Source organism: Wolffia australiana, chromosome 8 (assembly GCF_029677425.1).
Source record: "Wolffia australiana isolate 7733 chromosome 8, ASM2967742v1".
NCBI classification, from domain to species: Eukaryota; Viridiplantae; Streptophyta; class Magnoliopsida; order Alismatales; family Araceae; genus Wolffia; species Wolffia australiana.
Window position 1 is genome coordinate 13589889 of NC_135842.1, and position 18119 is coordinate 13608007.

Sequence of the window (18119 nt, forward strand, 5' to 3'; positions counted from 1 at the left end):
ACGAACCCAGTGTTCCCGGCTTCGACCTGTTGAACCGTCGTATGAAGTTTGCGACTGTGCAATATCCGCATTGTGATCAACATTTAGGGCTATGTGACCGGACTTGTTGCACAGCTCGTGCGACGACTTGTGTTCACGCATACTGCTGGTTGCCCATGGAGTCGGAAGCGATGTGCTGCTTTTGCGGATACGCCAGGGCCCCACTGTTCAGTCCACGGTCTTTTCGCCCGCTGACCGCACCAGCCACCAAGGCGTCGATCGCCTGGCTGTGACACTGCTGCGCTGGCTCATCTAGTTGCCGCGGCAGCCTGTACCCATTCTCGCATCGCATTCGCGCGCCCCACACTCAAGCCGGGTCACTGCCTTACTTCTCGCTTCTGGTTGCCTTCCTCCAATGTCCTGCTCTAGCGCCGCACTCCACCATCCGTTGAGTGAGGCCTCCCTCGCCTCTGGCATGCCTTCGCCGCACCAGCCCACATCAGCCCATGCCCTGACGAGTATATTGACGACGGGTCACACCACCAACGAGGTACGTCATTCCCCTTGCCCGTCCATAATATTACCATCTTCAGTATATTTTTGTCTGCACTTCACCACGCTCGGGTTAGATTGGTGGGAGCTTAAACATCGAGCACTACACATCGAGTGAACTCATAGCTATGGGCAGAGCCCCTGTGTTACATGTGAGTGCTAATGGAGTTATTTCACTTGACGCCATAGTTGGCGTCGTCGCTCCGATAAGGATCAGAAGGTCAGTGTCACTACATCAGTTGTCCACCTCGGAGCTCAAAGCTCGACGAATCCCCCGCGAGTCTAGGCTGCACGTACAACTGCCTAGAATCACCTCATTCACATAGTTACATTCCCTTAGGGATTTACCCATCGGACGATGTCCCTGATGACGTCTGGCATCACACACCCTCTTTCCATCCATACTCTTGGATCACTGTCCAATTTATCCTTAAACTTTCTTCCTACTCATGTGAGATGATTGAAAGATGATAAGTTTTTGATGTCAATCAAATGTGTTCTTGGTTTCATAGGTATGTCGGAAGAGGGGGAGCTTACTTGCACTTGCAAATTGTTGTGATCTTGGGAGAATATAGAGATATATGATAAGAATCTTCACCTTAGATTGTTCTTTCTGGACATTGTTGGTAGCTTAGATCAATTTCACTACCAAATTTCGCCATCATATCACCTCGCTACGTTCTCTAGATCAGGTTGTACCACCTTCATGTCATCGTCTTGTCTTTAGCATACTCTTCAATTATCGTCTTTGACTCATTAATGCTTACATCCCAGGCGGGGTATAAATATAGAAGTTCAGTGCAAAAGTCCAATATGGGATATATATAGATAGAAGGTTCTTATATCTCCTACTCTTTGGACTTAATTTCACTTGTGTGGATAATTAGAAGGACTTGATCTCTGTCCTGAATCCATGTCCCTTATTCCCAGGTTTGAAAATAAAATCTATAAAATAAACTTATGGGTTAGTTCCACACTTTTTACCTCTATTTTCCCCAACTCTTGAAAGGACATAAATGGGCTAAAAAATTCTTCTCACACCTATTGAATAATTTTCCTTATTGAATTTGGGTTGATATTCTAAAAAGAGTTCTTCTATGATATATTAAAATATTGCATAGCTGACCTAATATAACTGTCTTCTAACGTGTAGATTTTTTTGGATGATTAATGGGCTCTATACCAAGTTCATGCCACGTAACACGTGATAAACCAGACTTTGGGGTTTAATATGAGGCACATTTTTAAAAATGTTAATACTCAGAACAGAAATAAGGATTTATTCAATAATGAACATGCAATGAGATAGTAAATGTAAGTTGAAAGATATAGTAACTTATTTTCAAAGGTGTTTAAATTGTAGTTTTTGAGATTATATATTTTTAAATAATAAAATCAGTGAAAAATAGTTTAAATAAATTAAGGAAATAACTATTTGATTTTAATCGATTCTACTAGTATAAAATAATTTTGAGAAAAAAATAGGGAAGTTTAGAGCAGGTAATCAATCAAAATAAGTTAAAAAATACCCTTTTATAGTGCTCCAATGGTGTATTTTGCTGATGGTTGGATGGATTTGGCAGAAATTGTGGGTGGCGGTGATATGAGTTGAGGGTAAAGATACAACTTTTTCGATACAAGGAGTTTCTAGATGTATTGGAATTTTTCCTGTAATCAGTTCAGGGGAATGTTTGCCTATAGTAAAAGGTGAGACAATTCAAATAAAAACCTGACATCCAACAATCCTCGTTGTCACTTCCTAGGACAGAGGTATATTTTTCCTATAAAAATCTTATTAACATCTCTCTAATACACTGTTATAATAAAAATATAACTAGACCACCAGCACTATGTTGGGAGCAGAACTCCAATATGAAATAATAAGAAATTTAAAAAACAAATGCAAAGAAATAAAAAAGAGATAAAAAGAGAGAAGTTAAGAAATTAAAAATAAATGCATTATCTACCCTAGTCCTTGAATTTATTCCTTCGGGAGGTAAAAATTGGATGACTTGATCTCTATGCTGGATATACATCCTTTATTTCCACATTTGAGGATAGACTTTCCAAATTCAAATAATTGGTTAACTCCTTAATTCTTGCCTTTATTTACCCAACTCTCAAAAGGGCTTATCATTCACAACTCCAAAAATATTCTTCTCCACCTAATACTTCAAAACATAAAGTTGTACCATAGCAGTCTTATCATTCACACCTCACCTATCATTCTTACAACTGTAAGAGCTCAGGATGAAGTTCTGATAATCTTGACCGCTACAACTGGAATGGTGTCCCACCATTCCTTCAAGCGCCTGTTCCCTTGGTTGTTTGGCCTCTCTTCTCTTAATCCAGTGAAGAATAAAAATGCGGTCAATCCCATCAGCACAAATCTCAGAGGGACCATCGCAAAGAAAAAGGCCAACCCAGTCAGCACCGCTATCACCATGTTCGCATGCTGCCAGTATCATCAAATATCTCAGAAATCAATCACATCATGCAGAAAGCAAATTTTCTACCATAATTCATGAAAAGCTTTTGAGGTGGATGCGGTCCTAGATGATCCCTTGTTATTGTATGATCAGAGTTTCCTAAGATGGGTTTCAAAATAATCACAAAAAATGTATAACGACAAATAAGTCTTAAAGCAGTGGTGATGGGCAAAAATTCAGCGCTAGAGCCCTGGAATTGACAACGGTTAATAACAAAATACAAATTTCTAAAATTATTCCAAAAGCTTTTTGCAATTGACTCAAAGAGCATAAATTTTATGAGCAATTGCAACTGTTTGAGCAAAGTTTTCCAGTTGAGTTGTGAAATAATCACAAATATAACCAAAATCACTTTTCAAAACTGTGATGATGAAAATTTTTTCACCTTTTGCGCTCATCAAACATGGATTGATCATGATTATTTTAAAAAAGTACTCAGAGATAACTTTCCTAAGTTTTTTTCTTTAGTGAACCTTTATTATTATTTGATCAAATATTTCCCCGATGGGTTATGAAATATTCAGTAAAAATAAAAGTAAATAAGCCTTCAGAGCAGTGATGGTGGGAAAACATTCAAATGGAGCCCTGAGCTTAATCAGTTAGTATCTGATTATTTCCCGACGTAAGTTTTTTATGCTCCTTTGCAAAAGTTAATCCGGCTGATGTAAGAATCTAAAATTTCATAAACTTTTATTATTGTATAATAAGAGTTTCTCCCGATAATTCTGAAATAATCAGATGAAATATAACAAAGACTACTGTTTGTAGCAGTTATGGTGGATAAAAGATCTCACCTTTGGGGCCTTAGAAACTAGAATAGACCACGATTTGAGCATGACGATGTTTGTTTTCTGAACCAGATCTTGAAAACTAATGAACCCATGCTGAGCAGAGACTAAACTGTCCATGGTTGATTGCCCAGGAGATGGAGGAACAGTAATTTCTATCTGTTCATCCCCAATCCCCATTCTTCTCGTCCACAACATCACCCCCACAACCCATAACATAATCATTGAAATTACGTAGCCCGCCCACTCCCTGTTCCCAAGATCATGCATTATCATGTTGCTAGTAATAATTAAAACAAGATCTAGACTTGCTTACTCGTATATGATCACAAGAGAGACTACTAATGCAACGAGCGTGATGATTGGCCTCTCCCATCGTAGAACTCCTCTAGCCCAAGGAAGAACATTCTTCACCGGTTTCACCATCTCCTGCTCAGAAATAAAAAAAAGAAGGATAATTTTTTGTTAAAGAAGTTATCTAAAGAATTAATTTTTTTTTACCACGAGAAGAAGAACACTATCAGTTATTCCTTCCTCTTGAATTCCTCTCAGAGAAGCTTTGGCGACGACGATATCCTTAGTTTCAGCCCTCACTTGGCCAATAGTCGTCTCAAGAGACTCCAATATCTCTCTTTTTCCAACCGGGTATTCATATCCTTCCTTTGCAGGAGTTACTGCAAATTTTGGGCTTGATAAATTGAGAACTTTAAGAACTGAGGATGCACTTAGTGGGTGAGTTTTGCCTTCTTTCTCCGAGCTCTTGAACAGTTCTTCCAGAACGTAGTCCCCTTTAGGAAGATCTTCGAAAAGGGTGAAAATCAAGAAGTTTCTTGGAACCGGAGGCGATAATCTGAGCATTTCTCTGACTGCATGAAGCCTGATTATTCCGAGAACTGTCCTTGCATGCATTTCCCATCGATTTTCAGGAGATTTGATCTGGAATTTTGCGAGGAATTGATGGAGTAGTATGATCTCTTTGGTTAACGCCAGCCAGTGGTCGCGCCTTGTAGAGCTGGTCAACTCTGGAAACTCCAGGATGATGCTTTCCGCTCTGTATTATCATCCACCATAAGAGAATTTTATTTTTTCTAACTTGCGCACATCTTAAAAGGGTTTATTCAGGAATATAAAACTGGCGAAGTGAATCGATTTTATCTTGATGATATTTTAGTACATGAATACGGCTCGTAAGATGGTGAACAGTTTGAGTTTTTTTTCAAAGTTGTCAGTACAATACATGGCAAAGTTTCCAGTAGACTAACTTTGTTTCTAAAAAGTACAAATATCAAGTTAAGGAATTTAAACCTAGAAGAATTAAAAGGCCACATGTAAGAGTAGTAAAATGTCACGTTGAGAGGATACATCAATGACAGGTTTGTCTAAATAAAAATAGCTTTTTCCAATTTTTTATAAGGGTGCCAGTATAGAAGACAGAGTCTAAAAAAAAGAGATAATATTTTAGAACTCTAAAAATGAAAACTTATGTATGAATCTCAACATAATGAGGAATTTCACTGAGAGTACTTACAATTTTGAGGATTCGTAGATCATTGCCTTATCAAAGAGGGGTGCTCCCCATGGTCCTGTGGACCCAGGCCTCAGCAAGTGGTCAACACCAGCCTCTGAAAGATCAATCTTTACTGCATTCTCATAAGATATTGTCCCAGATGCCTCAAAGTAGAGAGCATGGTTGGTCAGCGTGAGCCTTCCTGTAAACATAAAACTTCATAAATTCTCCAGTTTTTATCAATAACAAACATGTTCTTTCTCGTTCATCTCAGAAAGAGAAAAAGCAGAGGAAATGAACCGGGCCAACTGGTGGATCCAATATGTCGGATCACTCTCTGAGTTCTTGCTGTTCCCTCTACATGAAGGATGAATTCATCTTCTGCCAATTCAACCCCTGTTGGCGTTGATTGCTTTTCCAAATATTTGATACACCTGGACAATTATGAGGTGATGGCAACCAGTTATGATGTCAATGAATGTGTATATGATATAGTAAAGTATGGGGTAGAGATGAAATAGAAGCCTCAAGGCTGATTGATTCTCTTGGTATTTGATACATACGATGAATACTTGTTATGAGGTGATGCTCAATTATAAGGTCATTGGGTCTGAGTCCAAATGTTACGTAGTCAATTCACCTTCAAATTCATTTTATTCTATTTAAGTTACCAAGTAAAGATGATGATTAGTGCTACAAAATCAATTGCTTCTCGATGTATTAATTCAACTGAAAATTATCAGAACTTAGATGTTCATCATTCAAACCTGCTTTGAATATTTCATCCAGATTCATTCTTTAATTTTTAGTTTGACAAATTGGAAGATACTCACTGATCCATCTCTTTCAAGTATCTGTCATACGCAGGGAAATGAAGTCTGTGACCGGTGCATTCTGTGAAGGCCTCAAATGCAAATCTGGCGTTAACAATATCTGCTGCAAGAGGAAACAGAGAAGCCAGCCAGACAAATGCCTCTTCTCCAACACTCTGTTCTTCATCAACCTGCGAAATGTTATATTAAAATAAGTTCATAAATTTGATTATGATTTAGGATGACCCATATTCATAGACACCTTTGAATATACTTTAGGCAACATTTTATGGTCTGATTTTGATAGAACATAGCCACTCAAAAAATGTTCCCGTCCAGGTGACAAATAGGAAAATATTTAATAATATAAATTATATAATAAACATATGCATAAATTGCATAGTATTATATATATAGATATAGATTGTAACACTTATTTATATATAAATATAGGTAGGCCACTGGTTTTGGGTGGTCTTCCTTATTGTTAAAAAAGAAGAAGAACATAACACTGATTTAAAAAATATTAAAGATGGAATAATTTTATTGTTAATAATGTTCATGTAAGTATTGAATGTGACATAAATAGTATATACATACATAGAACTCTAATAAATAGATAAATATGCAATGTAACATATATAAAGATGCAAATAAAGCCTTTTTATTATGAAAAGGTATTATACGAGGAAAGGAAACTAATATAAACCTCACTCTCCTACAAATAAAAGGGTATTAAAATTTTGAGGTGAGCTTGGTTGAAGGAGGTCTTACAAGAAGGGGCATTAGATCAGAATAGAAGAGAGGGACATCATCGTGCATCTGCTCTTCTTTCACTTTGAGGGGCTCCTCCACTCTATCTTCCTTCTCCTTTGAAGCGCTCTCCTGCGAAATCAATTGCATACTTTATAAGTGAAATTTTATCCTACATTTGAGTTAGATAAAAATCTGATTGAAGAATTAGAGTAAACTCACAAGAAGCGATTTGGAGTTTCTGTTGCTGGGGCACTCCCAGGCTAACATCATATCAAATGTAAGCCGATTGAACGGCCAGCCAGCCATTTTCTCTGCTCCATCTCGGCAAAGATTTTCCAAAGCTCTTGAACAACAAAATTCCAAAAGATTTCTTGGATATCCCTCTCCTTCACATCCAACCCTCAGCTCAAAATCATCCACCATCGCGTCCAATGATAATCCTATAGTCCTGCAAATAATCTTGATTTTCTTAAGTAAACCCAAGAAATCAAATTTGAATACATTTTGTAACTCTATTCAGAGTCGAATGCCCTCAACGAGTCTATCTTTAAGTATCTCTTTTAAAACTGAGACACTTAAAAATCCAATCTAGGCAAAACAAAAAAATATACAAATTCCTTCTAGGATTCAAGAAACACAGCGATTCTCCATATCAACAAACATTTCAATCGATTCCTGTCTCATTTAGTATATAATCAAGTCTTAAGATATGCAGAAACCCATAGAAACAAACCAAGCAAAAAGAAACAGACTTACACTAGGATTAAAGAAAGCATAATAATTCTCCATATAAACAATCATTTTAATAGATTCCCTTCGTCTTTGGATTTACAGAAACTCGTAGAAACAAAACCGAGGCAAAAATAAACAGACTTACTCTGCGCATTTGCACAGAACATCGTTTGCAACGCTAGATAGTTCCTTCTTCATACTGTTCTAATCTTGCTCAAACCATACCCATAATCTTAGATAGATAGATAGATAGATAAATGGATAGAGATTGATAACTGAGGTAGAGAGAGAGATAGAGAGAGTTATGTAGGTAGAGTGAGAGACAGGTGCTGCCGACTGAGAGTTTCCTGCTGCGTACTGTCTTGAACGTGGCATGAAGTCTGAAAGGGGCGGTGCATGAAGCTACGTCCCTGCCATGTACGTTCTGAGGTGCACTTAAACTATTATTGCCCAATAACAGCATTATTATCTTGATAAATTCTGTAACTGGTGCGTATCGATTTACATCAAAGTAATATTAATATCCAGAATTATGCATTTTTTCCTTCCGGACCCATTAGAAAACTCCTATTGCATATAAGCTTTCTATTTTTATCACAAGTATGAAAGCCTTTTTTAATTTTATTTTAAAGTCTTCCTATCTCTTTTCCTGTTTTGAATAAAAGTGTGGGATCATCAAATGTTAGACAAATTTTAGAAAAATTTGGACGTCATTATATTTTTTCTCAAAATTAGCTACGTGATCCTGTCAAAGACTTTCTATAGCAAAAATGTATTCTCATGAAAATGGATCAATGGCACTTAAGTAGTTTGTTTCTTTTATGGCGTATTTTTGCAAATTATCTTCATGATCCCCTTAAAAATTATCTTCACATGAAAGTACGATTCATATCCAGACTTATGTAACTTTTGCTTCTGGACCCGTTAGAAAACTCATACTATTGGATATAGGCCTTCCTTTTTACCACAAGTATGAAATCCTTTTTTATTTTATTTTAAAATCAGTCAACGACTTCCTCTCTCTTTTCCTGTTTTAAATAAAATTGTGGGATTATCAAATGTTAGACAGATTTTAGATTTATATATGTATATATCGAGGGCATTATATTTTTTTCAAAATTACCAACGTGATCCTCTCAAAGACTTGCTATTGCAAAAATGTATTTTCAAGAAAATGGACCAATGGCACTTTAATAGTTTGTGTCTTTTATGGCTTATTTTTGTAAATTATCTTCATGATCCACTTGAAAACTATCTTTGACTATACAGGGATAGTTTTGGGAAAAATAATTATTTTAAATAAAATAAATATATCAAATAACTGCGAACACTTTTTTATTTATTATCAAAATTTTAAAAGATGTCTTAATGGCAGTTTCTCTCAGTAAAGCAGTGGTTTACAATTAATAGGCAATTTTGTGGCAAATTATATTTATGATTATCTCAAAAAATTGTTTTTGAAATCATTGGGAATTGTTTTAGATAAACAGTGCATTCACATAAAATACTAATTCTTATTTGAAATACTTAAGAGAAAAACTATACTATATTAAAAAAGACTGGTAGTTTAGTAATTTCCTTAATTAAATGGAGTAATATCTTTGCGAATTATCTAATATGGTTCTATTTATACATAGAGTTTGAAATCATTGGAATTATTGGAGTGGGACGTGCACTCACATTAAATGTCTAAATTGCAAGTGGATGAGCTTAATTATGTGATATCATTTGTAAAAAAATGTGTATTCGTAATATTCGATTGTTAGGTTGCAACTTTTAGTCCTCAAGTGCCGGGAAACTGGTTCTTAGGATAATAAAAATGTTGTAAGGTACATAGACAATATTGTGTAATTAAAACCTATATGAAAAAAATAAAGAAGTACAAATCCAAGATCAGAGTTTTCGATTCTTCGGAGTTGTTTTCGCATCTGGGAAGCGTCAGATGGGAGCCGATCAAACATTTTCTAAAGTTTATCTCGATGTTGGTCTGTGAATGATGATCTCTTTCCTCGCTCATAGTTTTTTTTCATTCCCTGTTGATTTATTTGTATTGCTTACGCCGATTGCAGCAAATATGAGTTTTTATTTTAGTTTGTTTTCGCGGGGTTTTCGGGGTTCTGTGTTTTCTTTGCCATTGAGATTCTTCTTGTTTTGGATGCAAGTTTCGCTTCGTTTGATAACGGTTGTTACTGTCCAGTATGATTTCTCTTATAGCGTTCCTGATATGCTTACATCACGCTTACTTTTTTCCGCATCTTTGTTAATTTTAGCTTAAGAATCATTGATAATTCTTCGAATCTGTGACTACTTTAACCTCCATTCTCAAATTCAAGATTGCGTGGGAAGAGCTTTGCTTTTTTTGGTGATTGATGTCGTTGGAAAATGATTTTTTGCTTTTTAGCTGAATGGGGGATAAAACATCGGCTTTGTCAAAATTTTCTATTTTGTTGCAGTCCTTTTGAACAAACTGGATACTCCTTCGAAGTCACTGACACAATTTGAAACATCTAGTCAATAGTCTTCGCCTTTTTTTGGTCCCTCATAGCTAGATTATACGTTGCTGTTCCGGTGTCTGTGACATTTTATACCTGATAACTGAACGTTTTGCTTGTTCAAAAGAAAAAAACTGAATTTTTTGCATAGGATGTAATATCTATCACTGAATTTAATGTTTGTCATGGTTTAGCTTGAGGGATTTGTTCATTTTTTGTACAAACTACCCAGTGATATTTCTTTTATCTTGGTTATCTACAGGAGGCAAGATATTCAGGACTACAGTTGACACATTAACGCACAGAGAGCCCGAGTCCATGCTTGCAGCAATGTTCAGTGGACGTCACAGTTTACAGAGAGATCCAGATACGGTAAATCAAGTTCTATATGCGCCAGAATTTGATAGTTAGCGTGTAGCTTCTGACGTTAAATTATAAAGTTTTCGAACCTTAAAAAATTTGATGATATTTGACCTCTATTAAACCCAAAAACACTGTATTTCATATGGATATATATATTTTTTCTTTTGATCTCTATGTTTTGGTATCTGTCGTATTCTACTAGCAGGTGTCAAATATAAAAGTTTGCATTTTCTTCATTTATTGGCTTCTATTTCCACTCTCTTATATTAGATACTTGGAAGGATTATAGCCTTTTCTGATGACTAGTATACTCAACCTAGTAGCCTTACACATGAAAAATCAGTGCCAGACTGATGTCGAAGGCCAAGTTTGTTTGCTAGTTTAGGTCTTGGAGAAGAATTGACTTGTTTCAGTATTTCCGACTGGGAAATACTGAAACAAGTCAATTCTTCTCCAAGACCTAAACTAGCAAATAATGAAGGTGAAAGCATTTGAAGAGGGGACACATGTTTATTAATTTAGCACATGAGAGACCACTAATCCAATTCTATAAATAGCTCGACATGAGGCAGAGTGAGGACATTCTGAAGTCATTTGAAGAATTGTGATTGCAGAGCAACCACAGGGCTGCTCGGCAGGATCATGCCTGCTGACCAGAAGGGGGGGATCTTGTTAAGCCTCCTTAGGAGCTCAACTTCGTAGCCCCCACCACGTATCTTGCCCGTAGAACAAGGGGCGAGGAGGAATAGAGGAAGGACGGAGACGAGTAGCGGAGTCGTCGGTCGAACTCAAATCAACGTAGTAGAGTAGGAGATTGTTCAACACAAATGGTAAGGACGAAGATAAAGATAGTTCTCAAGAGAAGGCCGGATCAGCGTCCCCTCCCTTGCCGAGTCTTCGAGATGCTGGATCAGCCTCCGAGACGTGAGGATCTCGCATCAACAACTTCTGAAAAGAGATGCACTTCCTCCCCCCTGAGGCTTCCCTTTATTCTGTCTTCTCGTTTCCCGCCATCATTCGGTTGGGCGTCCACAGGCCAGGTGGCCACATGATTTGTCCTCTCTTCTTCTCTTGCTCTGATAGGTCCGTGGTAAGTCTTTAACAGATCTCCATCAGGACATCACCATGATCCTACCTCTCTTTCTCTTTTTAGCCAACCAATCACTCACCTCTCTCGTTCTTGATCCGGATCTCTCTTTCTTGATGTTCTTGAATGATTACATGTTTCTTAATACAAAATTGGCATTCTCGTCGTGCATCAAATCACTATTCAAGATCTCACTGTATCAAATTCTAACATGTGCTCGTACGAGAATTTATTTTCTGCGTTACTATATTTCTAATATTTTTATTTGTTTTATAAGAGTTTTTATTTTCATGAGAAAAATTCAAATCTCATCATTTTTTCCCAGATTATGGTTGCAGAAAACCCGAATTTTTAGATACTCTCTTTCTATTAATGGTTTCATTTCTTCTAGTACTTAAAAGAAAGGAGAATCTTTCCCTCCTTTTTTTTGTTGCTTTGTACTGAAATGAGTGGGCTTGGTTTTCTGGCTGGCTTTTAAGAGATTATTGAGTAGCATATATGTATTTTTTGGAAGAGAAAAATGAAGATCATCTGATGTAAATCTTGAATGAAATCAATGGTAATCCATGGAAACTGTCAAAATATCCAGATGCGGAGGGTCAGGACAAGGGAAACAACTCTTATGACAGAGAGGAAGATAGGAGAGGAAGGGATAGTAGAAGGAAGAACATGGATAGATCGGGGATCCTGATGATTGAGCTTTCCCCTCTTCTGGATTGCTGGCCTGCTCCTTCTCCCCAACCTCCATTTGCAGCCTGCAACTGATTCTTGAAGTTAGATATCCAATACCCCTCCTCCTGGCTTGTGCTTTATTTACCCTCCCGAATCTTCTCATTGGCCAAGCCTTCTTTTCCTTCGTGGGTAATTCTTGGAATCGAAGTGACTTGTATCACTACCAAAACGGTAGTCAACCAGATGCTATTAGAAAATATGTACACATTTCAGTTAACACGATGATCACGTTGGTCCTTCCCTCCTATCTTCACGTTGTGAATGCCACTATCCGTTGAGACCATTCTCCCCCGAAACTCCACCTTGTTATGATGCAACCATCTCCCACAACACTGTGAGTAGCCTCCCCCAGCCGATCTTGCGCCTGTATCTGCCGTCTTTAACTGATACCATAAAGCCTCATCGGATGAGACATCTGATAGGATCGGCAGTCCTATAAAGATTAAATTCCAAGTAACTGAAATGGGTATTTGACTATCAAGTCAAGATCAACGGAGTTCCAATATATGACACAATATAAGAATCGGATCTTACTGACAGTGATGTATGAAGGACGGGAAGAGAATTAGCGGAAACTAAGAGAAAGATGACAGGGGATCGGACACTATCTCCTCCTCGAGTTGGAGAATCTCCACTCAGGCTGTGACCTGAACCAGTTCTTGATTTCCAAAAAAATATGCACAATGAGTTTTCTGTTGCTTTCTTTATAAGCTTCTGAGAGTGCTGTTAGTTTGAAGATGTACGTGCTGCTCCAGCGGCACATGTGGTTTCCATTACTTGACGCCTCCTCTTCGTTCTTTGATTGGTCCGAGTTGGAATCCTATCAACGTCCACCCCTGATATCTGTGGCGATGCCCCTACACCAGTGTGAATTGACGTGTGAAGAAACAGGTGAGAACAGACTTCGTTGTCCCTTGTGTACGACAGGTATTCGGCTGATGTCTTTGGGATTAGTCTCCTTCAAAAGGCTCCTGTCACCAGTCGTTGCTGTCACAACAACCTACCAAAGATCCGCACCTTGAGAGGGACTTATTGTTTCAACAGCAAAGCACATGAAGCATATTTTGTGATATTAATTTTCTTTCTATGCTGAATTTTTTCGGGTGAGAAAGTAGTCTTGGCCTACGCCAGCTATGATGAAATGTCGTTCTATAGTGCTCAACTGACGTTTGTTCTTGTCTCTTGATGAATATTTTCTAGGGAGTTGTGTTCATTGACCGGGATGGGAAATATTTTAGACATATTTTAAACTGGTTGAGGGATGGTGCTCTTGCCAATCTTAACGAATCTGAATACAAGGAGCTACGAGGGGAAGCAGAATATTATCAGCTGATTGTAAGGCATTATTTTTAATTCTCCAATGTCATAATACCTGGGGTTATGAAAGATTCAATAAATGCTTCATTTGTAATTTAAATTATGGTGATCCTCTCACACTTTTTTATAGGCTATATAATTCGAGAAGTCCGTGTCAGTGAAATCCCTTTTTATTTTTTTAGATCGAGAACTAAGCATTTTTTAACAAAGGAAACATTTATTCCCATTTATCTATACCTCAGATATGACAATAAGAAAGTCGCCATGGTTTGTGGAAGTTTCATGCAGATTTTTTTCTATTTCTTTTTTTCTTTTCACTTACACATTGACATATTTGACGGTCCAGGGGTTGGTTGACCTTATTACATTGACATTGAGCAATAAAAAGGATCACAGTTTACAAGCTGAACTAACACGTGCTGAAGTAGTGAAGTCCATTCAACATCAAAGAGTCAGATTCCGGGGATTGAATCTCTCGGGTCTCAATCTCTCCAAACTGGTAAGCCCTCAAAATCTTTTGTGGTGTATTTTGCTGATGTTTTTATTCATCGATATTTGAAACCTTGAAAGCTCTTAAGCAAAGAGTAAACCCAACTTCGGTTGCGGCCTGGCCTAGATAGAACTGAAATGGGGGTGGGGTCATTCCGGTTATATGTTTAACGCGTGTTAATACATATATATACCAATGGGTTAATCACCAATCTGGGTGATCTTCCTCTTTTTTGTATTGAAAAAGAGTAAAACTCGATTAACCTGTCTTGACATGCTGATATAGAGAAGTAAAAGAAAGTAGAGGCCATAAAGAGAATATGTACAATGCATGGGTCCTTGGGTAATTTCGGCAATATGTGTAACGTGTTTTATACATATACATACATATATATACCGGGTGAATCACTGATTCTGGGTGATCTTCCCTTTTTTCTATAAAAAAAGAGCAAAACCCGATTTATGCAAGTAAAAGAGTAAAGCTGGCATGACTTGCTGACGATATATGGAAGTAAAAGAAAGCAGAGTTCATAAAGAGAACATGTACAACAATATACGCATGATTCACTTGAATTTGAGCTTGCTGAGTCATGAAACTCCCGGGCTTCTTACTTAGGGTTGTTGAGGTTTTTGGGTGCTGTAGGTTATGGATTTGATACGATCCTACATAATGGCCTTCACCATGGCCCATTAATCTGTTGTAACAGGCACACCCATGGGATCCAGCCTTAAAAATTGATTGTTTAATTGATGAAATAATATGGAAGAATTTCGATCTTAGCAATCGCTTACAACCTTTCTTCAATGCAGGATTTGTCTAACGTGGACTTCAGTTATTCCTGTTTAAAGAATACTGATTTTTCTGAGGCATACCTTCAGGCTGCAAAATTTCGGGTATCTTCCTCGATTTATGGCCTCCTGTTTTTTCTGATTTTCGTTTATTTCTATGCGATAAGCTGCGCCAGCATGCTCTTTATCCCTATTTCATCTTTCAAAATCTTTCCGAGTTCCATTTCGCACTGGTTTATTTGTAATGCAGGATGCGGAAGCTGGAGGTTCCATTTTCCGTAATGCAATTTTGCGAGAGTAAGACTCCACATTACAGCTTTAATGGCCAGCATTCTACGCATTTTATTTGAAAATTGTGTTATTCTTCAATTTTCGTTTCACTTTTCTACATCTATAAAATTTTCGGTCATCATGCTATTCAAAAAATTGTCTCTGTTGCTTATTTAAATTAATAAATGATTAGCAAAACATGTTAAAGAAAGGGAATATTATGCTTCCAATTCCTAGATGCAATGATTATGCTACACACCCTCCCCATCTTTTGTGGATCTCTTAGTCATCTTAGACATACATGAATGTGGGTTTCATGTCTCAGAATTTTTTACCTCAAATGTTTAATGGGGGAGCATTATGGTTCCGCATTGCTCAACATCAACGCCCATTGTATGCTGACATTTATGCTGACACTGACAAGTTTTAGGGTGGTTGAAGATGACGAGGTCACCGTGAATAATTGACGTTGACAAAAGGGTATTATAGATGGTTGAAGGCATTCATCAATCTTTGCGGTCAGCTTAGTAAAATTCTAATAAAATATGTCAAACCCGTTGACATCAATGTCATCATTGAAGTCAACTGGCCTGGTGACGATAATAATGTGAAAACAACATCACACGTAAGCATCCCAGAATGTGTTGTACCCTAGTCCCAATGTATCTGGCCTCTTCTCATACTTTCTTATGTCTCAAGCCATTCTATATTGACTAGGAAAGGTGTGAATTTTCTGGAGCAAATCTCGGGGAAGCATTTCTAGATGGAGCTAATCTCAAGAGTGCAAACCTCCCAGGTGTAATCACCATCCTTTTCATGATTTATAGTTCAACTCTGGAGAGAAAACCTTTCCTTTTTTTCTCAACTTTGCGCTGTTGTTGAATTACCACTGCAGATTCATGCCTGGCAAATTGCAGCCTGTGCCGGGCAGATCTCCGTTCTGCGCACCTACAGGCACCTGCATCGTTTTCTCTTCTATTTTATTTTTTCTTGAAGTGTTGATTTAAGTAGCAATCCATATAGGTACGATAGCTATGTTTTCATGAATGTCTTTTCAGGGTGCTGATCTAACTAATGCGAACCTTGAGGGAGCCAACTTGGAAGGGGCCAATCTGAAGGTAATCTATTATCATTTTCTTGCTGGATCACCGTCAATGACAAAGCGGAATGGAAACTGATGACTTATGTTCTGCTGATGTAATAGTACTAATGAGTAGGGTGTTTGTCATCATCCCTAAAATTTCTCATCGTTAAAGCCATCCATGTGTGGCTTGGACCAATGGTGATGACGATGACGAATTCAACTAGTGGATGAGGATGACAATGATGGGCCTTCCAAACCAGATGATGATGATGAGAAAGGAGGCCCACATGATTACATGCTCTATCTTTAACTTGGAAACCAATGGATAATGATGGTGACGGCGATGATGATCTATAATTGTTCATCTTGATGCTGAACCATGACACTGGGTTTGGTCCAAAAGTGGATTGCATGTTGTGGTCATTCAATCATGACACGTATATAGTTACATAAAGATCCTGCTGTATCACATCGTGAAGCATCTGTAACAGTATGGACTTGAGATATGCTGATGTAATCGTTCATTGAGTTAACTTTAACGTGGGTCCCATGATCTGCTCACTCTATCATGACATACATGGAAATACTAATCCGGATAACATCAAGTAGGAACAAAACGTGCTGATAGTGTCAAATTTATCCTTAAAATGGGTTGTATGATGCGCTCATGCAATCATGATATTTTTACGTTACCAATGCAGATAATGATCAGTGATGCCTTCCTATTTACTGCAGGGAGCCAAAGTTGGGGGAACAAGTTTTCAAGGTGCAAATCTTCCGAGGGCGTATCTTGCGTGAAGCAGTAAGTTTTCCCCTCTTATTTTCATCCATGAATTCCTCAAACATCCGAATAAAGGCATATACGTTTGAACTTATGTAGGTATACTCATACTTGACATCAAGTGGTTGCGGTTGCAGCAAATGGACGGAGCTATGCTTATGAGGGCTAACACAATTGGAGCCATTCGATAGCCTTCGGTTGTTCGATCCCAGTTTTAGTTCTCAAGTGCACCATCATAAGCGTTGTAATAATAAGGGGGTAATAAATGATAGTCTTGTATCTCTTGTATTACGTGTAGTTATTTGATATTTCAAGTCATTTTCTGGTGAGACTGACACAGTATTTCTCCCTTTTTTTGATGTAATTTAATCTATTCTTCATGTCATTTATCCAAAGTTTAATGCGATTAAAAGTTGAATCTTGAAACGAGTTATTCCTTTCTTTCTAGGCATGAATTTGAGCTTTAGAATGTTTAAAACAAGTATGCATCCAAAGTAGTTTTGCAAAGAAAAGTTTTTGTTTTTAGATAACACCATATGAAAGGTTTTGTTCAATCATATTTTTCATAGGTGATTGCTGGGCCTGGATATTTGGTATTTTATTTTTATAAATTTAGTGTCTGCTGGTACGTAAACTGATATTGAGTAAAACAGTTAGCTTCTCTCTGGTTTATTAAAATTAACTTATCGTGACATGGTTACATATGTGAAAGTGAGTTGACTCAAGTACGAGGAAACTCCTAAATTATTAAATTCTATCCTTCAATTAATGGGTAGTACAATTTGTAACAACACACAAATGTATCATACACAAGCATGAATTTAAATAATGCATAGCAAGTGCTGCACTAAGTGTAAAATAAAACGATGTAACCAATAATTTTATTTTTACATTTTACAGTCCCTGTCTCTTTATCAAAAACTTTCATAAATAGGTTAAGAATTTTGTAATTAGTCATAGTATATATATTAAAACAATTCTATGTATATTATTGACTTTTATACTCACCATAGTTCTTCCAGATATTCCTCGAGGGAATATGTGTAGCATAACAATTCTCATCACAAGATGATTCATTATCCTTCAAATTAATGATATCT

General features: G+C 37.3%; 2 protein-coding genes across 4 annotated transcripts; one reads left to right on the top strand and one right to left on the bottom strand.

Annotated features, from left to right (window-relative positions):
* Window positions 1–2776: 2776 nt before the first annotated feature.
* Window positions 2777–7306, bottom strand: LOC144707138 (ArgH (DUF639)). Its single transcript, XM_078580254.1, has 9 exons — window positions 7103–7306; window positions 6902–7012; window positions 6149–6318; window positions 5616–5749; window positions 5337–5517; window positions 4310–4859; window positions 4125–4237; window positions 3815–4058; window positions 2777–2986 (listed from the first exon to the last, which is right to left on the bottom strand). The coding sequence occupies exons 1-9, from the start codon at window positions 7304–7306 to the stop codon at window positions 2777–2779; spliced, it is 1917 nt and encodes a 638-aa protein (XP_078436380.1).
* A 2151-nt stretch (window positions 7307–9457) lies between these two features.
* Window positions 9458–17348, top strand: FIP2 (potassium channel tetramerization domain-containing protein / pentapeptide repeat-containing protein). Of its 3 annotated transcripts, none has more exons than XM_078579495.1 (11): window positions 9458–9600; window positions 10370–10479; window positions 13490–13624; window positions 13953–14105; window positions 14906–14989; window positions 15135–15181; window positions 15877–15950; window positions 16050–16108; window positions 16213–16272; window positions 16974–17040; window positions 17157–17348. In XM_078579495.1, exons 1-10 carry the CDS (start codon window positions 9558–9560, stop codon window positions 17034–17036), a joined length of 828 nt encoding a protein of 275 aa, XP_078435621.1. In that variant the 5' UTR covers window positions 9458–9557; the 3' UTR covers window positions 17037–17040; window positions 17157–17348. The 3 variants fall into 3 exon arrangements, with proteins under 3 accessions (XP_078435621.1, XP_078435622.1, XP_078435620.1); XM_078579494.1 differs by having other exon boundaries at window positions 9459–9600; window positions 17119–17348; XM_078579496.1 differs by lacking the exon at window positions 13490–13624 and having other exon boundaries at window positions 17119–17348.
* Window positions 17349–18119: the final 771 nt, after the last annotated feature.